This window comes from Coturnix japonica, chromosome 24 (assembly GCF_054131305.1).
Source record: "Coturnix japonica strain WE chromosome 24, WE-NBRP24, whole genome shotgun sequence".
Classification (NCBI taxonomy): domain Eukaryota; kingdom Metazoa; phylum Chordata; class Aves; order Galliformes; family Phasianidae; genus Coturnix; species Coturnix japonica.
The window spans coordinates 7,328,386-7,341,911 of NC_140686.1; the positions used below are offsets into that span (position 1 = coordinate 7,328,386).

The following is a 13,526-nucleotide window of genomic DNA, read 5'->3' on the forward strand; positions in this document are numbered from 1 at the left end:
AACTATCAAAGACACAAGATGGAGTGTTACAAAGCAGGCATTCTTTATTTTCTGTGCTGGATGCATGGAGGATAAGCTCTACCTATCACACGTGTTGCAAAAAAAAATCTCAACTTATATTCATTAAATATGTTAAATATGCAAACATTCTCCTGTACAGTACATAGATGTTCCATACCTCCCATACCTCCCCTAAAATCATTAACGTAGGGTTCTGCCTCATCGCACATGATTGGACTTTTTGTGGTGGTGGTCCCACAGCCCTCTGGATGAAGTCAGTACTCTTCCTCCCTGTCCTCACTGCTTGAACCTTGTCTACACCAATGCTCAGTTAGCTCTTTGCCTTGGTTACACAATCCTTGCTTACACAAAATGAGCTGATTCAAAGCAGAACTTCCCTTGCCTACTTGATAGAAGTTCAGTAAATCACTGTTATCTGGTTAGAACAAGGGCACAGATTCTTCCTGTTTTCTCAGAAAAATCCAGGGTATTTATCAACGAGCATTAGCAAGCTTAACACTGTTGATACAACTGGTATCACTAGGATAAAAATAGTTTAATGTGAAGGTGGTCAAACACTGGAACAGGCTTCCTAAAGATGTGGATGATGCCCCATGCCTGTCAGTGTCAACTGACATTTTTATAATGCTTTCATGAATATGCTTTTCCTTGTTAACACTAATGAGGTCAGGGAGTTGAACCTGAAGATGCCTTCCAGGTCCTCTTCTCTGCATTAGCTTTGCTAGCAGGAAGGCAGAGATAAGCAGAATCTATTGGGATCCTGAATTGCCCCTGATGTGACCAGAACACTTGTTGCTAAGTGGGCCACACAAGTCACAAAACAACTCACCTGCTTATGCACACGTGTGGAATCATGGAAACCTCTTTGCCCACAGGCATTTGCATAACTCCAGCACACAGGCTGTGTTGTTTCACACCAATACCCTTCTAATTACTCTGCACTGATATCATTTTCCTTTGCTGGATTCTTCCAGTATGTGAACGGAATGTTCTACCCACACTGTTGCCTGGAAATGCTTGGGTTTTTCTTCCTGCCACTCAAAAGATGCCTTCCATGAGCAATGGGAATGACAGAAGTCAGGATGTGAAAAGTTCAGGAAACCAATACATAGGTCATATCATTAGTTGAGATGTTTTGCATTCAAAAGGAACTTGTCAGAAAATAATCACTACTTCAAGTTGTGCCTCTGGAAATGGGGCAGCATGGGTCCATTATAAAAGACAGCCCAGCTCCTTGCTGCCTCATCCACTTCTCTCACCTCCTCCTTCTTGGGAACCAGGTGAGTGTGAAACCCCTTCTTGTTCTCTTTATTCTCCAAACAGAGCTCTGAGCTCAACGGAACTTTCACCTGCTATAAGCTCTGTTCCATGCCTGGCTCCACTTATCATGAGAGAGGGAATTAGGGAGAATGTTTGTCTGGGGAGGATGGTGGGCCTGTAAGGAGGTAACTTGTGGCCTAGGGTCTAGGCAGTGCTTGTATAACTCCCAGAGGCTTTTACTGGGCTGTGTCAGGATGAGACCAAGAATCCCTTGCACATTCCTGAACTGTCTTCATATCCCAGCTCTGCAGGCACTTTGATTCCTTCATAGCGTGATGATAGGCTGCTCCTCATGTGTCCTCATGTTCTGTTTTCTCTCTGCCCCCTCTGCCAGGTGTACCTCCATCCCTGAGACATGTCCTGCTGCAATCAGTGCCAGCCATGCCAGCCCTGTGGCCCAACTCCTCTGGCCAGCAGCTGCAATGAGCCCTGTGTCAGGCAGTGCCAGAACTCCACCATTGTCATCCAGCCCTCTCCCGTGGTGGTGACCCTGCCTGGACCCATCCTCAGCTCCTTCCCACAGAACACCGCCGTGGGATCCTCCACCTCTGCTGCTGTTGGCAGCATCCTCAGCTCTGAGGGTGTGCCCATCACCTCTGGGGGCCTTGATCTCTCCTGCATTTCCAACCGCTACTGTGGCAGAAGGTGCAATCCCTGCTAAAGGTGGTGCAGGCAAGGACCCCCAGGAATTCTGAGCATGGCAATGGACAGAGAAAGAAATGTGTTGCTGTTTTTGCTCTGCAAGTCAGACATGTGGTGGCAGCATTTTGGCTCTCTGTCTACATGGATAAAGTCTACTGATACTCGTTCTTACTCACTCTTTCTATCTAATATCATTTCTGTTCTTTTACTTTTAGAGACCTCTGTTGTTACCCCCTAAAATGAGCCCTGAGTGACCTGCTCATCTCCCAAAACTCTGGGCTGGGAGATACAGCTCATTGGCAATGCGGACGTATGAAATGGGGTCGGATTCTTGTCTGCTCCTGCTGTTCACTGCCCACAGGGCCTCTTCTTGGAGTGACAATATTTCTGTCCTTAGACTCATTAAACAATTTCTGCATCCCTCAGTGTTTCCTTCTGTGTTGGTGTGGACTTTTTCCCTCCACATCTGCAGAGATGGCCAAAGGAGAAAGTGATGCCTTTGGTGCAAGCTTGGGAGACTCCATCACTCCTCAGGTTATTGGACGTCAGTTCACACTGCAGACATTCATCTTTCAAGCACAATCTCTTGAGGGAGAGGAAGGCATTGCTAGATGTTCCTTCACCACCAATTACCATCAGTCTGTCTTCCTGTTTTTCTTCTTACATAGATCTTGATCTTTGAGCATGTCAAGTGGATGGAAAACCTGACAAATGATATCCTCATGAGAGGACCTCTGTGCATAGGGGAGGCCCCGAGAAGACAGAAGTCCCACAGACACTGGGGAAATCTGGTCCTCCTTGTTTGGGAGAGGCAGTGCTGGTGTTCCCCCCAAGCCATCTAGAACTGGGAAGGTATCATTTTCATGGGTATTGGCCTATGTCTCTATTGTATGTTCCCATCCCTTTAACTTGCCCATCACTGAGAGTACAGCTCCCCTGTGTGGTCCTAGCAGTTGAGTGATGCCAGCAACACAGCAGTGGCTTGGAGAATCATTTCTACGTAGTGTGAGGATGGCAGCATCTCTCCTCAGGACAGGACTCAGGACTCCTGTTGTGTCAGGCAGTGCTGGCTCAGGTGGGATCACAAGACACCAAGCATCAGAACAAAGCCCACCAGAGCTCATAAAGAATGTAACCATAAAGAATAGCTCTGGCCTGTTCCCTGGTCAGGGGTCTCTACACAGCAGCACAACCCTCCCTTTGCTGTGCTGCAGGTCTACGACTCTATGGCCCAGCATACTGCACTCCTCCAGCCCTGCCTGGTTCCTTCTAGGTCCAGAGCAATCAAGGGGTGGAGCTTTCAGGTAGGATAGTGTTGGCTATGGCCTTGGCCTCCGATAGAGGGAACCATGCTGAGATGGGAAGGATGGGAGAAGAATGCCTTCTGGTAAGTGACATAAGAGGGAATAGAGAGAACAGTAGAGGCGATGCAGTTATAGGAAACTGACTTGGAAAGCACAGCATGAGGATAGGAGCAAAGAAGCCAAGGGTAAAGGCGGACTGTACCCCAGAAGATGCCCGTCATCCCAGTAGAATCTGACTGTGATATTCCTGATACTCAGTCTGTACCCAGGCAAAAGGGACAATGCTGGAGGACACAAATTACTAGGAATGAAGGGCAGCCCTGGACTGCATATGTTAAGGTGAGGACTTGTGGGACTCTTTCATCATGTGGAAAGCAATCATGTGGAAGAATTACTACTGGAAAACCATGCCTCATCTCCTGTGCCCCTCCCAACTCTGAGATTTCCACATAGAGCTTAAGGAAAGAAGTTCTTACTGAAGCAGTGTAACAGCAACATTGCTTTCTCCAGGAAGGGTCACATCTGGTGATGTTCACCCTGCTGGGAAATTGCGCAAATATCAGAGAACAAAGAAGCAGTCTGCATGGGACTGCAAAGCTCAGGTGACTTTCAGACCAGCTGCTTAAAGCCCTCAGTGCACAGCACACAAATCACAATGCAGCATTTGTTCTCTGCACAGCCCATGGAAAACCGGTGTTGTCCAGGAGAGTAAAGGAAGAGGAGTTCCAAGTCAGGACCTCTTCCATCACTTTTCATTCCTCTCAAGAAACAGACATCAGCGCCTTCTGGAAGAGGATGTTGACCTGCAGATCTCTGTGTGCACAGGGGAAGCAGCGTTGCCAGGGGAGAACTGAGGCCCCTTTCCCCAGAGCTCCACCTTGCACAGACACGGCTCCTCCCTCCCCGGGGTTGTTGCACGGCTGAGGAAGCTCCCTGCACCAGGGTGTCCTGCACAGCACAGAGGTACAAGGCGCTGTCAGAGAGCTCGACTTCTGCCAGCTGCAGGAGGCTATATTTTGCGGTGGTGTTCAGCCACGTGGTGAAACGGCCGTTTTGCTTGGGGCCTGCTGCTGCCTGATATGTGACCAGCCGAGGGGCTTGGCCTTTCTTCTGCTGGTACCAAAACAAGCCATTAAAGTTGGAGGTCTGGTATGTGCAGGTGGTCTGGAATGTATTTCTCTTCTCAACTGTGACCTCTCCTTCTTGCTGGGTGACAATGATCTGCCCCACGGCATCTGGAAGAAGAAAGCAAAGGTGAGCAGCTCTGCAGGGAAGGCTCTAGGCTGCCAACACTGAGTGGACACAAAACAGATTGAGAGAGGGCTCGCTGTCCTTTTTCCTGCAGAAAAGTATTGAGGCCTGGGCAAGGTGGTTCTGGAAGGGGATCTGAGCTTGTAGGTCAGATCAGATTCTGTGCTCCATTCCTGCTGAGGGCAACAGGGAACAGCCTGTCCTGGCTCTGCAGGTTGAAGGACCCATGGAGCTAGTGGGAAAAGATGCATCCTGCTTCCTGGTCCCCATCCTCTTGGAGAGCTCCTAAGTCCCTCACTGTACGCAATTACGAGCTAAAGGCTGACAAGTGTGATCTGTGGCTATGATGACATCCAAGAGTACACGGAAGGCCATGGTCTTTATGCACCAGGCAACATCCACTTCATGCTGATGGGATTAAATGTTTAATGTCACTCTTGTGACTTTGACAGGATCTGCTTTTTGTGGGAAAGGCTGAAATGTGGGACTGCAGGGATGGCTGCGATCTCTGTGGGTGGCAGGAGGTGGGTCAGAAGAGAAAGGAAGAAAAAGAGAAAAAAAGAAGAGAAAAGCAAGAGAGAGTCCTGTGGTCTCACTATCTTCCGTCATCACTTTTGACAGCAGCAGAATCTTGAGAGGACTGGTGCAAAACCACAATTGTCCATTAATATTTGCCCAAGGTTTATTGTAACTCAGGAGCTGTTTGCCACAAAGACCCGGTGAGGCTGGTGAGCACTTCCTGGGGAGAAGATGGATGCCTTGATTAAAAGCCTAGAACTTACCCAGCAGTTGTCCCAGGAAGGCAGTGAGGACGAGATAACTGCGGTGCATGCTGAGACCGACCCTTCTGTTTGCTGAGTGAGAAAGAGGCAGAAAACCACCTCGCAGCCTAAGATGTCACAGCTGCCGGAAATGACTCTGCTGGCTCCACAGGCAGGATGCACACTGCCATTAGCAACACCCACAGATCATAGTATCATCATAGTATCATAGTCTCGTGCGGGTTTTGGAAGGGACATTAGAGATCATCGAGTCCAGCCCCCGGGATTCGAGCCTCTGTGGAGCAGAGCGGCTCTTCTAGCACTTGCGCCACAGGGGGGAATCGAACTCCAGGCCCCGGTGTTGCAAGGCGGCGTCCTTAACCACTGCGCCACCGGGGCACACACTTTCTCTTATCATTCTTAAGCACAAAGCTTAGAATGATGAGGAGGAAGCCTATTCCTCCTCTCTGGCTAATTAGGACTGCAGTTCCCCAGTGGAAGCACACACCATCATACACTGGCTTCGCAAGGACTCCCACAATCTCACAGCCACATCCAATACCCCTGCCTGGACTGGCTTCTCCTACACTGCATTTGGCTCTCCTCTTTTGCTTAGGATAGGCCATTCTGTTGTTCACTGGCCATCAGATGAGTGAAGTCACCCACTCCTCTCACACACATCAATCCCAGTCATGCTAATCCCTCAGACATTAAATGGGACCTCAGCCTGCCAAACCTCCACTCCCAGGCTTTGTGATTCATTACCCACTTCAGTCTCAGACTTTAATACTCTTTCCTCCCAGTCACTGGTTTACTCCTGATGTGCTTCGAATGTGGTTTTGATCTCTGGCAGCCAGATCTCTACTGCACAGCAGTCTGTGCATCTACTGGCCTAGACCTTGTTGCACTCCCACATGAGAAATAGAGCACAGTTTCAACACTGCATAGACAAATCAGGAATTAAGAAGACAGAATGTGCTGTGGTGGTCAGGCACAGACCTTATCCCCTAAGGTGTACTGATTGGAAATTTTTGTCCTCCTTCCTCTACAGTGCATCCTGTTTTTCCTCCTTACATCCCATTTTGTGACACCTTTGGCCTTTCCCTAAACATTCCTTAAAATGTGTCAATAGCCCCACAAGTCCCTCAAGAGCATTCCCCATCTTTCTTTTCATCTTGTCACTTGTCACTCAAAAATCTCAGTCACTCACTTCTTATCTAACAGCAGTGGTTCCCTAATGGCACCCATTAGGTGCTGAGGAGTACTTGTCTCCCATATGCTTACATTTTGGGGTTACTCTATGCATTATCACTGTCCCTTTTAATTGTACTTCCCTTGGCACTGAGAATGGACTTGATCCACAGCCAGCATGAACCAGTAGACCTCACAACCAACACACCTTACAGTGGCCTCTACTGAATCTACACCTCACCTGCAGAGGCCCTGAATCCTGTCGCACCATCTGGTGGTTTTAAAGAATAGCCACTGTGGGGACCGCCTGAATGTGTCTGTGACCTCGACATGCCGTATTCATGAAGGTGTGCAGCTCGAAGGCCTTACTCCGGAGGATGCCGAGCAGTGCGAGGGACATGTTCCATGTCAGCAATGTCAGCAATGTCAGCTCGGGAGGTCCCAGCCGGAGGTGCTGCATCGCCCCCTGCGGGCACGGACGGCACTGTGCCCCCGCCACGCCCAAAGCGGTTCGTGCCCGGCCGCAGCCCTAGCTTAGCTTCCCGTGGGTCCACGGCGCAGTAATACACCGCCGCGTCCCCGAGCCGGGGCCAGGCGAGCCACAGGGCGCTGGAGCGGCGGTCTGCCGACACCGACAGCCGCCCCATCGGGTCCGGGACTTCCTTGGAGCCTGTAACAGCGCTGACGAGGAATGCGTGGGCTCGGCCCGGGAGCTGTCGATACCAGTGGACGGCTTGTACGGTGGGGTGTGAGCAGGTGATGTTGACGCCGGTGCCCTCTCTGGTCTCTACCGAAGGCTCCTGCTGCACCTGGGCTCTGCACGCAGCCAGTGCTGAGAAGAAAATAAACAGGAAGCTCAGGAAATCACTTCGCAAGGAAAGAAATGTTATGCAGAGGAGAAAATAAAAAGTTCACAGAGATGAACATTTTCTGAGTAGACGGAAAATCTCACTAACTTGTTCTCAGAAAATAAATAAATAAATAAATAAGCTGGGATATTTTTACGGAGGTTCCAAACCAGAAAGAGCAAGGGGTGAGAGCAAAAGTTGTTGCGGGAAGCAGCAGCGGGGGGAGGGATTTTTTAAGGAACGCAGGGAGAAAGGGCAGACAGGTGGGAAGGCGCACTGAGCTCTCTGGTAACAGCCGGTCTGAATGCAGCCGGCAGGAAAGAAAGGGTCATCATGTCGGAATGAAACCCCAGCAGCCCCGCGCACCCAGGAGCACTGCGGCCAGCCCCGCGGCCCGGCACTGCCGCATCCCGCCGCTCCGCCGCCCGCTCCGCGCTGCACTGCCAGCCCCTGCTCAGCTCGGCACTCGGTGCTTCTTCCCCTCCGCCGCCGCAGGCTCCGCCCTGGGGCTGCGCCCTGCGCCGGCGTCACTCCCGGTTGCACCGAGCTGCGAGTGTTGGGATCCTGGGTGCGAGTAGCGGGGTTTGGGCTCTGCATGTGCTGCAGCGTAGGCCGGGCACTGCGGTGTAGGTGGAGAGATGAGAAAAAGCTGCGAAAGCCCCTTGGTACAGGAGAAAGCAGCTGCCCGCCTACAGCGTCCCCAGAGGGGAGGGCAGCGGAGAGCACATACAGAGGCATGGGACGGCTCGGGGAGCGGGACGCTTCTGAGCCTTTGTTGCCCGTCTGTGCCCGACGCTGCGGGAATGAGTCTTGTACTGGTCGTGTTCCCTGTGCCCGGGAACGCGGCACCCCGAGAGCTCTCGGAGCTCCGGGTTCCGCAGCTGCTGATGCCCGTGGTGCTGATGTCGCTGCTCGAGGAGCCCCAGAAAGGCCGGCAGCGTCACCGGGACAGGCGACTGGGAACGTGCAGCAACAGGCTTTGACTTCTGCTTTTTGACCTCTGTTCCGATAGTGATAGGGGACACTCCTATATATACTATATATATGTATGTGCGTGTATATGCTTATAAGGCTCTTCTTCCATTCATGTAGAGAATTAATGGAAATCAAAGACTACTGGTCCAGCGCTCATCCCTCAGAAACCCCTTTATAGATTCCTGTCCCCAGCTGTACTCTGAGTAGCAGTCGCAACAGTTAGAGCCCAGCAGATCATCTAGTTTTCCACCTACATTATTATGCATTAACCCAAGCCATAACTCACCTATTTGATTGTGAGGGGACTATATAGCAGGCAGTGAATTTGGTCATGCCAAAATCTAGGCATATAACATTCACAGAATCACACAGAATCACAGAATCACAGAATTACCCGGGTTGGAAGGGACCTCAAGAATCATGTAGTTCCAACCCCCCTGCCTAGCAGGGCCACCAAACATATGCCTTTACTAGATCAGGTTGCCCAGGGCCCCGACCAACCTGGTCTTGAACACCTCCAAGGACGGGGCATCCACAACCTCACTGGGCAGCCTGTTCCAGGACCTAACCACTCTTCTAGTAAAGAACTTTCCCCTAACATCCAACCTAAATCTTCCCTCTTTTAACTTAAAACCATTTCCCCTAGTCCTGCTATTATCAGCTCTTTCGAAGAGTTTACTCCCCTCCTGGGAGTAAGTTCCCTTCCGATACTGAAAGGCTGCAATGAGGTCACCCCACAACCTTCTCTTCTCCAGGCTGAACAAACCCAACTCCCTCAGCCTGTCCTTATAGGGGAGGTGCTCCAGCCCCCTGATCATATTCGTGGCCCTCCTCTGGACCCTTTCCAAAATCTCCATATCTTTTTTGTACTGAGGGCTCCACACCTGGACACAGTACTCCAGATGGGGCCTCAGAAGGGCAGAGTAGAGAGGGACGATCACCTCCCTATCCCTGCTGACCACCCCTCTCCTGATGGAGCCCAGGATCCCATTTGCTTTCCAGGCTGCCAGAGCGCACTGCAGGCTCATGTTAAGTTTCTCATCTATCAGGACCCCTAGGTCTTTCTCTGCCGAGCTGCTCTCAAGGACAACTCCTCCCAGGCTGTACAGGTGCCTGGGGTTCTTCCGGCCCAAGTGCAAAACCTTGCACTTTGCTGTGTTGAACCTCATTAGGTTCACCCAAGCCCAGCTTTCCAGCCTGTCAAGGTCCCTCTGAATGGCATTCGTTCCCTCCACCGTATCGACTGCACCACTCAGCTTGGTGTCATCAGCAAACTTGCTGAGGGTGCACTCCATTCCCTCTTCGATGTCATTAATAAAGATGTTAAAGAGCACCGGTCCCAAGACAGACCCTTGAGGGATGCCGCTCGTTACCGGCCTCCACCTGGACATAGAGCCATTGACCACCACCCTCTGTCTGCGGCCTTTCAACCAATTGCTTATCCATCTAGTTGTCCACCCATCAAATCCACCTCCCTCCAATTTGGAGATGAGGATGTGATGGGGGACCATGTCAAAGGCCTTGCTCAGGTCCAGGTAAATGACATCAGTCGCCTTCCCTTCATCCACCAACGCCGTCACTCCATCATAGAAGGCCACAAGATTAGTTAAGCATGACCTTCCCCTGGTGAAGCCATGATGGCTGTCTCGGATCACATGCTCGTTCTTTATGTGATCAAGCATGTTGTCCAGTAGGATCTGTTCCATAATCTTCCCAGGCACGGAGGTGAGACTCACCGGCCTGTAGCCCGGGTCCTCCCTGCTCCCCTTCTTGTAAATGGGAGTGACGTGACCCTTCCTCCAATCATCCGGGACCTCACCTGACAGCCACGACTTCTCAAATATGATGGAGAGCGGCTCAGCAACCACCTCAGCCAGCTCCTTCAGGACCCTGGGATGCACGCCATCTGGCCCCATAGACTTATACACATTCACCATCCTTGATATTTTCACTGTCTCCTGAGCAGTGTACAGGATGCACTGATGTTGCCCAGACATTATTTGCCCTCTGCACAAATGCACTGACTGCTGCGGGAAAGGATCCTACAGTACTCTGCACTACAGAAACAGGACAGAGCAGGCCTCTTTCACAGCTCTGATGCCAACTGGATTTGCCTGTTCATGTCTCTGTTAGAACTTTTTTTAGCCTTCATAATACTCTGATCTCTGGGGCAGAAAAGAAAGAGGCAAAAGAGGCCAGCAGGATTGTCCTGGGAGCAGTTTGAGGTGGAATAAGGTCACACCAAGGAGCTGTGCCACTTGCCAGAATGCCTCCAAGTAGTGGAGTTCAGCATGACACCATTTTCCTTTGCAGGACTCTTCCAGCACAAGAGCTGAGTCTTCGGTCCAAATGGATTTGTATTGACCAGAAATACTTGAGTCTCCCTTCTAGCCACTCCTAAGTTGCCTTCAGCAAGGACTAAACATAGCATAAAGCCAGAAATGAAATGTTTTGAACTGAAGTGGAGCTTCTCGGAAAATATTATTGCTATCTTTTTTCCTCAGTGATCTCTGTTAGAATGCCTCAAAGCCAGCCTGAAGTGACCTCCTTTCCCCTCTACACTTCTTGGCTAAACTGCAATGCTCTTGATTCCGGTATCATTTGTAACAGCTTGTTTCTCATCTCTTTCAAGAAATCTGGGAACCTTTCTGGCAGGGCAAAGCTGCAGTGCTCTGAGCACAACAGTGCTCCAGATGAGCTGCCAGCACAATTTGCAGATGTGCAGGGATGACTCAGTGAGAGGGGTCCAAAGAGGTAATGCAATTTATCCAGAGGAAAACATGATGAGAAAGAGAATTGAATCCCAGCAATCCAGCTCACGTGCCACAGCATCCAATCACATAAACCCACTGGAACAAGATGGGATGGAGAAAAAGAGGAAGACACGTCAAATGCATATGCAGGGTAGCCCCAGACAGCATCACTTGACTGAGCTGGATCCATGAGTCCTCTGCCATCACTGATTCAGTCCTGATCCACAAACACTGAGGTCTCTCAATCTGAGCACTCAGAAGAAACCTAAATGAGGGAATGAGTGTGGCATAATCCAGGAAATGAACAAGCAGCGTTAAGGGAAGGAGCCACACAGCTCATGCCATTGGCTCTTTTCCATTCATCATGAGCTCCTTAGAAAATTGTCACTTCCATGTAGGCAATGCCCGGGCCTGGGGCAGTGCAGGGTCTTGTTTGTGGACGGCACTTCAAAGAAACCTTCATTAGAGAATGAGCACATCATAAATCTGGAAATGAAAAGGTAGCACTGAAGGAAATAAAAAACCGGCCCATATAATGAGAAGGGATATCTTACATTCAAAGTTAGTTATTCAGAAATTTATGGTCTGTATCAACCATACCTCTGGACCTGCAGCAATGAAGGACCAATATAAAAGGCAGCCCAGTTCCCAACTCTGCCATCCACCTCTCTTGCCTTCTCCTAACTAGGAACTAGGTAAGTGTGAAGCCTTCTCTCCTCCTCTTGTCTCAACAAAATGTTATCAGATAGTTGAGTTCTGTTGTATGGGAGACCATGGTGGAGATGACGTCTGCTTGGAGAATGCTTGGGACACTGTATAGGTTGGACAGTCCATTGTCAGGACTTGACATAATGAAGCCATCTGACTTTCTCAGCCTTTACCTCCATTCTTAGTAGTTGCCTTGGTTCCTTTGTGGGAGACTACCCCGGCTGTTCCTCACGTGCCCTCATGCTCTACTTACTTCTCTTCCTTTCTCCTAGGTGTACCTGCAGGCCTAAGACATGTCCTGCTACGCCCTGTGTCAGCCATGCCGGCCCTGTGGCCCGACTCCTCTGGCCAGCAGCTGCAATGAGCCCTGTGTCAGGCAGTGCCAGAACTCAACCATCGTCATCGAGCCCTCTCCCGTGGTGGTGACCCTGCCTGGACCCATCCTCAGCTCCTTCCCACAGAACACCGTTGTGGGATCCTCCACCTCTGCTGCTGTTGGCAGCATTCTCAACTCTGAGGGTGTTCCCATCACCTCAGGTGGCTTTGACTTGTCCGGCTTTGGCAGCCGCTACTGTGGCAGAAGGTGCCTGCCCTGATAAAGCCACTGGCCATGATCCTGGAGAAATTTGCCCATAAACCACAAACATGGTGCTTGATCAAGAAGGAATCTTCAAGCCACTGCTTTCAGAATACCAGAACATACTCAGCTACCTAGGGAACTGCAGGCAGGAAAGGGCAATCCTGGACTTTCTGAAAACATGGCTCATGTCTCTTTTTTACCTGTACTTAACTCTTTAACTCCGTTTTCTTTTCCATACATATTTTACCTTTCTCTTCTGCTCCTATGCGGCTCCTAAGAACGATCCCTTCCCTCCCTAAAAGGCAGGCACTAGCCTTGCAAGAGTTGAATCATGGGAATGAGTGAATCCTGCACTGTGAAGTCCCTGCCCAGTGTGATCTCATTTTCCTCTAAATATATTCATTAAAGATTTCTGCATCTCATTTGAGCTTTTGATTTTTCTTCCAACCACTGTGTGGGAGGCCATGGGTACAAGCCACTCTGCTGTCTCATAGAAACTGGGTTCCTCCTGCTATCATCAGTGTGGCACCAGGGAGGAAAGAAAGGGTAGCAGATGTAGTAGAATTGTTAGGACATCTTAGTGGTGTATAACTGAGCTTGTATTGTCATTTATGCCATCTTACTCACCTAGGCGAGCATAGTTGTGCATGACTCATATTGGCCTTAATGAATCACTGCCACGTGTGTGGTGCTCATTTCTCTTGAGAACTCAGGGCACTGCACCCTGGTCAGCATGGTTTGGTGCCCTGCAGGCAGCATCCCCTGCGGGCAAGGACAGCACTTTGCCCCTACCACTTCCAAAGCAGTTCATGACCGGCCACAGCCTTGGCTCCTCTCCCTGTGCTACCAATGTGTAATAATACACAGCAGCGTCCGTGAGCCGGGGCCGGGTGAGCCACAGGGTGTTGGAGCAGCAGTCTTCCAACGCTGAAGATTCCGCCTTATCTGGAATCTCCTTAGAGCCTTTAAAAGCGCTGATGAGGAATGTGGGGCCTTGGCCTGGGAACTGACTGTACCACTGGATGTAATAGGCCAGTATGTTGGTGTGTGAGCAGGTGCTGTTGATGCCAGTGCCCTCGCTAGTCTCTGCCAATGACTCCTGCTGCACCTGGGCAGCTTTTCGGTGTGCTCCTAACAGCCTTCTTCAGAGCTCCTGCCTGTGCCATACTTTT

At 50.4% G+C, this 13,526-nt stretch overlaps 1 protein-coding gene and 3 pseudogenes across 3 annotated transcripts; 2 read left to right on the forward strand and 2 right to left on the reverse strand.

The window, feature by feature from the left end:
* Nucleotides 1–1,661: 1,661 nt before the first annotated feature.
* LOC146757201 (feather keratin Cos1-1/Cos1-3/Cos2-1 pseudogene) lies at nt 1,662–2,338 on the forward strand (annotated as a pseudogene).
* An 86-nt stretch (nt 2,339–2,424) lies between these two features.
* LOC146757202 (uncharacterized) lies at nt 2,425–5,513 on the reverse strand. Its single transcript, XM_085523727.1, has 2 exons — nt 5,321–5,513; nt 2,425–4,522 (listed from the first exon to the last, which is right to left on the reverse strand). Exons 1-2 carry the CDS (start codon nt 5,367–5,369, stop codon nt 3,897–3,899), a joined length of 675 nt encoding a protein of 224 aa, XP_085379853.1. The 5' UTR covers nt 5,370–5,513; the 3' UTR covers nt 2,425–3,896.
* A 1,134-nt stretch (nt 5,514–6,647) lies between these two features.
* LOC146757203 (T cell receptor alpha variable 17-like) lies at nt 6,648–7,879 on the reverse strand (annotated as a pseudogene). The gene is made up of 2 exons (XR_014937126.1): nt 7,705–7,879; nt 6,648–7,322 (listed from the first exon to the last, which is right to left on the reverse strand). The product of XR_014937126.1 is annotated as a T cell receptor alpha variable 17-like (transcript).
* A 4,169-nt stretch (nt 7,880–12,048) lies between these two features.
* LOC146757204 (feather beta keratin-like) lies at nt 12,049–13,464 on the forward strand (annotated as a pseudogene). The gene has a single exon (XR_014937116.1). The product of XR_014937116.1 is annotated as a feather beta keratin-like (transcript).
* The last annotated feature ends 62 nt before the right edge of the window (nt 13,465–13,526 follow it).

Excerpts from the sequence above, each read along its gene's own strand:
- LOC146757202 (XM_085523727.1), bottom strand. The coding sequence starts at position 5,369 with ATGCACCGCAGTTATCTCGTCCTCACTGCCTTCCTGGGACAACTGCTG. Across the intron at positions 4,523-5,320 it reads CTTCCTGGGACAACTGCTGG|ATGCCGTGGGGCAGATCATT; the intron begins GTAAGTTCTAGG and ends TTCTTCTTCCAG.